General features: G+C 33.6%; 1 protein-coding gene across 1 annotated transcript in view; it reads right to left on the bottom strand.

The window, feature by feature from the left end:
* The window catches only part of Smp_166640 (hypothetical protein), a gene marked incomplete at both ends in the record, with an annotated part of 100,971 nt that overhangs the window by 79,445 nt on the left and 9,076 nt on the right, over positions 1–12,450 (bottom strand). The window contains one exon of the mRNA XM_018798216.1: positions 3,120–3,434. Coding sequence (XP_018653180.1) covers positions 3,120–3,434 — 315 coding nt within the window. The remainder of the gene's footprint in view (positions 1–3,119; positions 3,435–12,450) is intronic.

Raw genomic sequence — 12,450 nt, 5'->3', positions numbered from 1 at the left:
CCAATATGATATTGTATATTTCCTATTATATAATTGTTAAGTAACTAAACTATTCATATTAGTGTCCCTCATATTATAAGCTTTATTTTGACCTATAGACTATTATTATTATTATACGATTTACCATTCTTGAGTTATCCCCAGTCTACTGATTACTGTTCCTCCTATTCATAGCCACATTTGGTCAAATCTTGTACAAATGTTATTTTCTATTTTATTGTCACTGTGTGGTCAGTTTGATTGGTATATCAACTTAGTATGTTTGAAATATAATGATTCATACCTCAGAGGCTGAGATTGGTATTCTGGACTTAACTGGTTGGGCTAGGCAGAAAGCAGTAGTGATAAGTACTCAAGACTGCTCATACGGCTTTTGTGTATCATTGCTCTGATCGATAATTCGCTCCTCTCTGATTGGCGGGGATCAGTACGTTCATATATCAAACAGGGCATGCACTCACAAGTTATAACAATTTATAACACCACAGAAGAACTTAGGCCTCTTGAAAGTTCTGGAATCCTGCTAAAGATAGTAGTAGGATAGGGTAATTATCAAATCAGATACGTGACACATAACTCTTCACTTTCTAGATGTTTCTAAGACACTTCTATTGAATGTTAATTAAATAAAATGTTGCCCAGAGTTTTTAGAGCCCCTTTTAAACTTTTTTCGGGGAATTTTCCAAGTCTCCCCAAAAATTTACCTGTTCCCCAAGGTTTATTACTAGTTTCCTGAATATTAATCTTGTAGAAAGATTGTTAATTTGCTTCATTGAATTTGAGTACAAGTTTGTTTCATGTCAATGATTCATTTCTTTGTATTTTTCTCTTAATTAGTAAAATGAATTTCTGAAGGATTCACCGTTACTTACAAAATCTTTATTGAATGAATAATTTTATCAAGCTTCCGTTTGACATATTGACCACTATTATATGATTTACTATTCTTAATTTATTCCCAATTTATTAGTTACAATATTCCATACTCATAGCTACTTTTGGTTTGATCTTGTATGACTAGTATTTTTTTTAAATTTATGTTGTGATGAGGTCTGATCTGCTTGTATATAAACTAAGTATGTCTGTAACACACGATATTGATGATACATGATGTTGGTGTTCTGGACTTAAAAGTGTTATATCGTGCGCATACGTATGTGTCCTGTTTAGTATATGACGTGATGATTCCCACCAATCAGAGACCAGTGAATTATCGATCGGATTAATGATACACAAAAGCCGTATGAGCAGTCTTGAGTACTTATCACTACTGCTTTCTGCCTAGACCAGCCAGTTAAGTCCAGAATACCAATCTCAGCCTCTGCAATATGAATCATTATTCTCAAACATACTGGGTTTATATACCAATCAAAGAGATCACATCGTACCATAAAATAGAAAATAACATTTGTACGAGATTTGACCAAATGTGGCTATGAATAGGAGGAACAGTAATCAGTAGACTGGGGATAACTCAAGAATGGTAAATCGTATAATAATAATAATAGTCTATAGGTCAAAATAAAGCTTATAATATGAGGGACACTAATATGAATAGTTTAGTTACTTAACAATTATACAATAAAACTATATGTATAGTACTAGTCCAGAAGCATTTTTCAAAAGTTACCGTTCATTATTCTCATCAGGATGTAACAAAAGGAATGAGCTATGCGAGAAGGTACTGTATCAAGGACCGATGAGCATTTAAAGTTGACTCAAGGCTACTAGCCCTGTTTGATGCATCACTGGTTTAGCACAGGGACAAGGTCACATAAGTCGGTATTCTGAATGGTGACTTTGATCACGTGATGTGTAACAGGTCATAAGACGTAACACCATTCTTTATAATTAACAATGGATTTTAAACATTTTTGTCGTTAAAATTCGTAATTTAATCGATTTACTAAAACTTAGTGACTCAATTACAACCCTATCCGCCATCCTAATTTATCAGACTAATGTGACACTATTCGGATATACAAAATTACGAATTGACTGACGTTGTAAATAGGTGCCTTTGGATACCGGTTCAGTAATCTAAGAGTTAAGCGTTAGAAGATCTGAAGTTCCGTCCCATGTATAGTTGTGCATGCGCATTGCCAGTGTAGAGTCCTATACAAGGACGAAACAGCTGTTCAGTACATCTTGATCTTCAACAGTTACCTAACTTAGGTCAATTAGTGATTTCAATAATATTCAAAATACAATAAGTAGAATAATATTTGAATTATGTGCTTCACAGAAATGAAAAATTGCTTATTTTAATAACTATGAAGTAACATTATCATAACTATGTCTGTGTTGAAATCCATCTCAAAACGGAGCCAAGAGTGAACGTGTCCATTATTGGCTATAGCTAATTATCACCATAAATTTGTTGAACAAATTTATCGATTATTAAAAATAAAACCTACGAATGTCCCGTCACAATGTGAACAGTAACCTATTTTTTTCCTTCTCTGACGTTTTACTTTTGGACTTAATAATTCAAAAGTGTTACTTAGTTTCTGACAAATTGTGTTGTTAAGGTAAGAATAAATCATGGTTTTAACTAATTATCCAATATAATTAGCATTCAAACAATCATCTATATTTGTTCCCATCATGATCAATTTTATGGAGTAGAGTTTTAATAAGTTGATGAAGGAATTTTCGTTTATTAAGAAAAAAAGAGAACAGAATACTGATCCATCAATGATGATATTTGTAGTGAAACAATGGTGGTCGAGTGATAACACATCATGAGACTAAATTATTAACGTATACGGCCTCCACTCCCTTAATCGGACCAATATTGAAAACCACGATAGCAACCTAGTTAAAGAAATGTTTCTTTTTATCCCAGAAAATAACGTTCTTATACACAAAATACTAACGGAGAAATTAACATGATAAAATTTCATAAATAATTGGATAGTACCAGTTTTATAGGTCACTTATTCATCAATGTGTATCAGGGTCTAAGTGTTTAGTATCCCTACCATTAAATTGATAAATAAACAATTCGGCATTTCTATATACTATGAACCGGACTGGCTAACTAAATTCAGTAAACACAATATTAAAAAATGAATGTTTACTCAAGTAATGAAAATTATGATCTATTTAAGACTTACTTGGGTAGATGATATTTTTGATTCAATTATAGAAATTGCTCGACGAATTAATTTTTGAATAAGATCCATCTCTCTTCTATCCCATAAACCACCAATCAATTGTGTTTCATCATAACGTTGTTCACTACATGTTCGCTTTAATATTTTATGCGACATTATTGGATTATTTTCAAGACGTGCTCGACGTGATCGATAATCCGTTGGTTGTCTTACTGGTGAATAACTACGACTTGGCAAAATATCAGATATTAATAGATTCTCTAACCAAGATTCAGCTAAATATAACTCTTTTAAATAATCTGCTATCCTATAAAACTTGAAACAAACAAAATAAGTAAATAAATCATAAAGTGGACTCGGTTTAGAAAAACAAATAAACATAGTTTAATTAGAACAATTAATATGAATACAAAGATGATCAATAGGAGTGAATGAATTATCTGTGTGACAAAATAAATAAGTGAGAAGTTTATTATTTTAATAGTTGAATTCATCAGTTGATCTCAGCTAGAGCATCATTGAAAATCTGGAATCATTGGACGGCCGTTTCGTCCTAGTATGAGACGAGGAACTAGAAGTAATAAAACTTGTGGAGTTATTCTTGAGTGAATCACTCTGTATAATGTATAATGTTTACTTATTAAGTAATGGAGCTATGATGCTTCTATTGTAGTAAACTATTCGTTGATTTAATAATACTTGTGAAATCTGTTAGTTTACATAGTTTACCAGTTAATTACTTATTAAATGTATAAAACAGCTTCATGTACAAAAATGGCCTATTTATGAATGTAGTTTGATCTACAACTTTTTTGTCATACTTTAGTCTTATATTTTATAGATGGATAAGCACGTGAGGTATTGGCTCTTAGTATCCTAATTTGCGGATTGAGAACGTGTTAATCTTGCGTGGGTTTATTGACTGTTGGGGTATGTGTAATATGAGAGTTAGTGGATTCAAGATAATTAGAGTAGGCGGAAAGTGCAATATTAACCACCTACATTGTTAGTAAGACTTTTTTTTATCAAAATGAAAGGTACTCAAATAGGCTGACTCACTTAATCAAGAATATGAATCTAAGACTTGACTTAGTGTTACTTTCACATTTGAGATTAAATTTATTACAGCATTTATTCAATACGAGGTAAGGATATATATCTTGAATAATACTTCTGAATCATCAAGAGTAACTCATTGAAAAAAAGTCATTTCATCTTCCCCATTTATCCAGTAGATAGAAGTCAAGTTGATAATCCCATTAATAAAAAACAGAATCTTACACAAAAAAATTTAAAACTTTCAAAGATTATGATGTGTAATTGTTAATAAAACTGTTGTCTACTTAAATCACCTTCAAGTCAACTGTTATTTCCACGACCATATAATCAGTGAATGTGAACACACTGTAGACCATCAATGTTGATGATCTATGTTGAACGATTGGGGGCCTACTCGAGTTAGACGGGAACGGTGTAACGAACAAGTTAACTTCGAAGTCATACCTCGCAGTCAGCACCTTACGTGGATTACCCCATCGACATATCAAGGGACCATGGATGCTCTGAAGACTGTACAACACAAAGGACGTTATAACAGGGATATATTAGTTAAACTAGACACAAGCGAAAGTAGAACCACTGCCTCATGGGCCAGTCCATGGCGTATGATTAACTGATGAGCGTTGACTGTCCTTGACCTTGACGGGGATCGATGATCTGTTCTATATTTAGTGACCAAACTGCCGGATGCTTTGGCTAGGGTTCAGTGACATTTCACTGGCCCTACAACACCAATCGGAACAACAGATATCAATATCATTTATTCGTTGAATATATGTCCATTCATAAGTATTGATTTTATATACCAAATAAAGAGTCAACTGTATAAAAATGAATATGGATTTCCTTATCTTATCATAATTTTTTTAATTGTACTAGGCTGAGAAGGAAACAGATTTTTATTCCTAGTGTCTTAGTAATGCCCAGTTCATAACATGGCATGAAAGTGTAAAATTCTACTTGTTACTTGGTTGGATATGTTTATTGAAAAGAAACTGTGATTAAAGAGAGATAGTGTTAGTTTTTTGATATTTAATTGGTGCTCAAGTTACTGTTAGCTCATCGTGGTGATGAAAGCCTTCACGTTTTTATAAATTACGTACAAGCGATTTAATTGATGTTGAAATTACCTTTTAAATAGTCAAAATAAATAAGTTCCGTTCCTATATTTCATGAATATACAGTAGCTAGGCAGGGTCAGATCTTGTTACTAACTAATGAGTATACTTATAAATATAAATAGTTTTGATGTATCGTAGATTTAATCAATAAAAAAACAGCTATTCTGTTAGTTAATACATCAAAACAAAAACAAAGACCCATAAAATGGACACTGGAATAGTATTAGTATGAATTTGCATATTCCCGTTATTGATATTCAGAACTGTAATTAATTAATCTCTGTTGTTATTATGTAGTTTATCACTTACATCTAAATGTTTCTACCCCATAACTTTGATAATCCTATCAAAACTGTACTCATAAGGTTAGGGCACTTTTTTACAGAGTTTCTCTTTTATTCAACACTAACATTTGAACTAACTAACCAATTTGTTGAAATCAGTTTTGAGCTATGGCCTATCAGTGTCAATATATGAATAACCTTCAAAATTTTACATCATTTAAAAATAAAAATGTTGACAATTTAGAGAGTTTCACACTATGTCATAAGTATTTAACAATGGACTCATTTTATTTGGAACTCAATTATTAATGGTTATTTACAGTTATCAATTAAGTTAATAATATATTTAAACGTTTAAAGTGAAAAGTAATGGAGGTTTAGGTTTCGATTTGAATATCAACATTGGAATGTATGTACATTCAAAGGGTGTGCTATGAATTTAAAAAATAGCCGTTGCCAATTCCTTATGATTTTATGTCCGGCTTTTGATCACGTGAGTTATCCACCAATCGAAATACGACTTGTCTAATCTTAACATTGTGACAAATCAATGACGTTCAACTGGTATGAGCAGTCTAGCGGCCTTATTGGTCCCTTGTCCGCCCAATTGAGTCCAGAACATAGATTGCAGCTTCTGCTATGCGAACCATTTATTTCAAGCACACTCGGTTTATATGCCAGACAGACAGACAGGATCACACTATAAAATAGAAAATAATATTTGTACAAGATCAAGACAAATGTGGCTGTGAACGTGAAACATAGTAATCAATAAACTGAATATAATTTAGGAATAGTAATTCGTATGATAATAATCCATAGGTCAAAATGAAGCATATAATAAGATGAATATAGATATACATAATCTAATTACTCAATAGTTAAACAATAAGAGTATATATAGAATAATCGTCCATTAATAGGTCCCGGAAGTTACCTGTACTTATGTCTTTACTAGGATATAACAAGGTGAGTCCTAAATCAAGTGAAACGACAGTCCAGGATGTTACACAACTAACCACATAACAAATACATTAAAATCAAAACAAAAAACAAAAAACGGTATAATATGCTCCAGTTTAGCCTAAACACCTCTTCTTAATGTGAAATCAAAGCTTATAAAAAAATAAATGACATAATCATAAATTTTTCTTAAGAAAAATTAGTTTACACATGTTCTACACGATGATATACATGAAGTATAAAACATAATAATAATTATTCCAATCAATTGTTGTCAAGTAAGTACTTCCAATATGTTACCATTTTTCTCTCACTGAATCATATATATACATGTATATATCACACCGGTTATGATAATTAGCTTAGTGATAATAAATATTGACATGTGATTTCTATGTAATACCTAATTCACTATGTATCATTTAAGAAATTTTATAGACAATTCACATGATCACATGATCGATGCTGGCAGTTTTCGTCTATTTCTTCTAAGTGAACTACTAGATAAGATAGCAGTCAATAAACAGTCAAACAAGAACAGAGTAAGCTAAGACATAGGCCGAATACTCAGAAGCAAATATGCATATGAGGAAGAGTATTAGAGCTAACAAGCGAAAATATGTAGAAGACCAGGTAACGGAGACGTTACTGCAATGACGTTTCACATCCTATTCAAAAAAAGATTTAGGAGAAAGAACTAGTGCTCATAGACTAGAAAGAACGATACATCATCAAGATATCAAAGAAAGGAGATCCGAGCAAGTGTGAGGACTACAAATGCATCACACTACTATCTGTAACGGGAAAAGTTTTCAAGACTGTTGTTGAACCGAATGAAAGACTCAATAGATGCCCCCTTCGAGATCAACAGGCTGGATTCCGTAAGGACGGATCGTACACAGACCAAATAGAAACACTGAGGATCATCGTTGAACAATCAATTGAATGGAATTCGTCATTATACATCAACTTCCTTGACTATGAGAAGGTTTTGTGGATAGGAGAAACCTATGGAAACTTGTTTGGCACTATGGGGTACCTGAGAGTATTGTCAACATCATACGGAATTCTTACGACGGACTACATGGCAAAGTTGTGCATGGAGGACAGCTGACACATGTATTCCAGGTAAGGACCGGTGCCCGACAAGACTGTTTACTCTCCTCCTTTCTCTTTCTTCTGGTGGTTGACTGGATTACGAAAACATCCACATCTCAGGGCAAGAATGGATTAAAGTGGACAGCTTGGATGAAGCTACACGATTTGGACTTCGCAGATGACCTTGCCCTTCTGTCCCATACACACCAACTAATGCAGGTCAAAACAATCAGTGTAGCAGCAGCCTTTGTATGAGTAAGCCTCAGTGTACACAAAAGAAAAAGCAAGATCCGCAAATACAACAAGGAGAACATCAACACAATCACACTTGATAGAGAAGCTCTGGAAGAGGTGGAAAGTTTCATGTACCTGGTCGGTATCATTGGTAAACAAGGAGAATCTGATGCAGATGTGAAGGCAAGAGCAACATTCCTACAATTAAAGAACATATGAAACTCAACACAACTCTCAGTCAACGTCAAAGTTAGAATCTTCAATACGAACGTCAAGACAGTTCTATTGTACGGAGCTGAAACTTGAAAAACTACTACAACCATCATCAAAAACGTTTAAGTATTTATGAACAATTATCTACGCAAGGTACTCATTGTTCGTTGACCGGTTACCATCAGCAACGGCCTACTGTAAGAGAGAACAAACCAGCTTCCATCTGAAGAGGAAATTAGAAAAAGACGCTGGAGGTGGATAGGATGCACATTGCGGAAATCACCAAAATGCATCACAAGTCAAGACTAAACCAAGATATGGCATCCATCTATGAAAACTGAGCCATGTAGGTTGATGTAGACGACCTATTAAGTTGGGGTCCGTGGGATTATCGTAACCAATGGTTCGAGACTCTAAATAAGATGTCTCAAAATCGTTTGCAATGCTGCAGATATATTCACTCTTTGTCTTCTCTTAGATCAAAAGTTTATAAATTTGTTTTTTATCTCATCAATTCGTAGTTTCTTCTCGAGTTGTATCTTTGATGGCTAATCTTTTCTACTACCATTTATACTTTTACTACCTCTAATATTATGAGATTTGACAAGACAATTTCATCTCACAGTGCTAATGACAAATGGGAACGTGATCCGATTTACACATGTGTCATATTCCGTGTTGGGTTTAATTGACTAAAACAGAAAAAGTTTCGATAAGTTTTTGAGTTAGGTAAGTAAATGAAGAATAGTTTTTTAAAAAAAATTCAATCTAAGGAATCTACACCTACAGTATGGAGATGATGAATAGAATTGAAATAAAACTGTAGTGTCATCAATTGATTTTACTATGATAGCCTCTTCAACCACTAGTTTAGTATCTTAACAATTGAATTATTATTTATTAAAGGTGAATAGTTGTTACAACTGGAATCTACAATGAACAATTTGTCCTGTTTGTGAGCGACCAACTGAATGTACCAACATCCTAATATGGATGGATGAAATGTGCATTGTGAATTCTATTCAATGTTACCCACTATTCAATTTTCCTCACACTTGTTAGTAGATAACAATAGGGAGCTAATTCACCTTAGGATGTATACAGTTGGCCATAGAAACCGGTCAATATCAGTGCTCAAAATCAATAACGAGAAAAAGGCACTTATACAACATTCGACTGAATTATACGGCTTGAATAATTAACAAATTAGTTACCTTCATAAATGTAAAAATAATAACAATAATAGTCAGTAGTACAATAGATTTTCTAAATATAAATAGAGTTTATTCCAGTGTACTGAATTTCCTCTTTCTTTGTTTCTCTTGTCATTAATAATACAAATACATGTAGGTGTAAGTTTTTGGAAAGTGAATAGAATAATTCAAACCAACTTTTTCTTTCTATAACGTTGCTAAGTGAATTGTTTTCTTTAAACAAAATATATCTTGATAAAAATGCATATTGAGAAATTACTGGAAATTAGAAAAAACTTTTAAAATGATAAGGTTTTTCTTAATTCTTTGTAAGTACATCACAAGGCAAGAGCTAACTTGGAATCCTGAAAGAAAAGAAAAAGAGGAAGACCAAAGAACATATAACGTTGGGAATTGAAGGCATATATCAAAAGGATGAATATCCACTAGAAAGGATTGACCAAGACAGAGTTTAATGAAGAATTCTGGTGGGCGGCCTACTGTTCTCCACGAGGAGTGACAGGCGTAAGTCAGTAAGTAAGTAATTGTATTTCTCTCTTTCATTTTTATGAATAAATTTTTACAGTTTATAAACAATGAATATAATGATTTATCATTAAAGAGGAGATGGATTTATTGGCTAACAACGGAATCCTAGAAAGTGAGCTTTATTCTATTTGGAACCCACTAGCTGAGTGTACTTCAATTCAAGTATCGATGTTATACAACCTATTTTAATGGACACTAATACAGAATAAAACAAACTGTATTTGCAGTTTTTCATCACATATCGACTTCAGTTAGCCAACCACTGAAAACCAGAAAAAACTCGACAAGTGTTCCTTCTTTGTATGAAATTGGTCAGTGGTAGTCTATATCCACGTTTCTATCAGGGATAGAAGCCAGGACTGATTTAACAATTGCTACGATATCTCTTTCTGTACTGAAAGAATAACACTTTTTTCAATTCACTCTTGTATTGGTTGTTTGAATCTTCTTATTGATGTTTAGGACTGTAATTGATCTGTCTCTTATTGGCGTATATGAATCCTGTGCGGATCGCCTCGATGTAGCTTTAAGTCACCAGCATTATAAACAGAAATGGATGATGTCTAGCAGTGGGATTCAAGTTGAATGAACCTGTACCCCAACGGCACTGGGTAGGGTTCCCGTAGTGAACATCAACTCTATGATCGATTTAAATCCAGCTGACGAGTCCCAAATGATACGAAACGTGCTTTCTGGATTCCACTGCTAGCCACCATTCATCTCTGCTTAGCATTTTGTTTGTCTATTTGTTATCTACCCAAAACTAGTCAGTAATCCATTGAAAAAAGACTGAATATTTTCATCATCATTACCAAGAAATACATTTTCTTATAAATTATGATTATTCCATTATGTAATCAAATGTCAAACTCTCCCCCTACCTCTTTCTTCTGGTGATTGACTGAATTGTGAAGACTTCGACATCTGAGGGGAAGCATGGAATACAATGGACATCTCAGAACTAATTAGACGATCTGAACTTCGCAGATGACCTAGCTCTCCTATCTCATACACACGAGCAAATACAGACGCAGACAACAAATGTAGCAGCAGCCTCTGCGTCAATAGACCTCAACATACATACAGGAAAAAGCAAGATTCTCCAATACAACGCAGAGAACACCAACACAATCACACTTGATGGAGAAACTCTGGAAGAGGTGGAAAGTTTCATGTACCTGGTCAGTATCATTGATAAACATGGAGGATCGGATGCAGATGTAAAGGCGAGGATTTGCAAAGCAAGGACAGCATTCCTACAATTGAAGAACATATGGAACTCAAAACAACTGTCAACTAAATTCAAAGTGGGAATCTTCAATACGAACATCAAGACAGTCCTACTGTACGGAGCTGGAATGTGGAGAACTACAAAATCTATCGTCAAGAAGGTACAAGTATTTATAAACAGCTGTCTACGCAAAATATTCAACATTCACTGGCCGGATACTATCAGCAACAGTGTTTTATGGGAGAGGACAAACCAGCTTCCAACTGAAGAGGAAATTAGGAAAAGACGTTGGAAATGGATCAGACATACATTGAGGAAATCACGAAACTGCATCACGAGGCAATCCCTAACTTGGAATCCGGAAGGGAAGCGGAAAAGAGGAAGACCAAAGAACAGATTACGAAGGGAGATTGAAGCAGGTATGAAAAGGATGAATAACAACTGGAACGAACTGGAAAGGATTGCCCAGGATAGGGTTGGATGGAGATGCTGGTGTGCGGCCTATGCTCCTCGACGAGGGGTAACAGGCGTAAGTAAGTAATCAAATGTCAAGGAGATGATAAAATTTGTCTGATACATAAGTTTAATTAATTCGATGAAATAAAGATTTGTCATCAAACCAATCACAGGATTGGTAAATGAATTTTTAATTTCCACAAAATAAATGTTTGAAAACTAATACCAACTATCTCGATCATCTAACTAATAATTTTGTATAAGATAGCCTAATAGGATGCATAAAACACAAATACTTGGCAAGAAAAAGTAAGTATTCATACCATGGAATAAGTATGATATACACTGTGGGTATAAATACATACGAGAGAAATATATATTACTGCTTACAATGTAAACTAACAAAGACTGGTCCCATTTTCGTTTGTTTAGAGTAAACTTCCAAATAAATCAAGTCATTAGTAAAGTACAGAATAATAAGCATCCTCATGGTACGCAGATACTTAAATTTATAAAGGTATCCATGCATATGTGATCCTCAAATTGTTACATTGTATTACAATTTGACCAACTTTTAAATAAATATGGGTACAACGATTGTCAGGGGGGGGCTCTGTTAGTTGCTTTTAAGTTTATTTAATAACCCTACAAAACATTCAGGTAGAAAAAAATTAACACTTTTACACATGAAACATTGTAACGAAAATCCATTGATTTAAAGATGAAAAAATTAATTTTAAAACAAAAAAAACTTCCTATGTATTGAAAAACTATTTGAAAACACCATATCCACTTTTAACAAGAAGAAACTATTGATTCATATATAAGAACTTTCGTCTAAATTAGAGCGAATAGTTTCACAGTATTTGAGTACCGAGTTAATGTAAGACATTAAATAGAAATAATATATTTGTAAAATCTCAGCGAATG

This window comes from Schistosoma mansoni, chromosome 6 (assembly GCF_000237925.1).
Source record: "Schistosoma mansoni strain Puerto Rico chromosome 6, complete genome".
Classification (NCBI taxonomy): Eukaryota; Metazoa; Platyhelminthes; class Trematoda; order Strigeidida; family Schistosomatidae; genus Schistosoma; species Schistosoma mansoni.
This window is presented reverse-complemented; position numbering and strand designations above follow the sequence as displayed.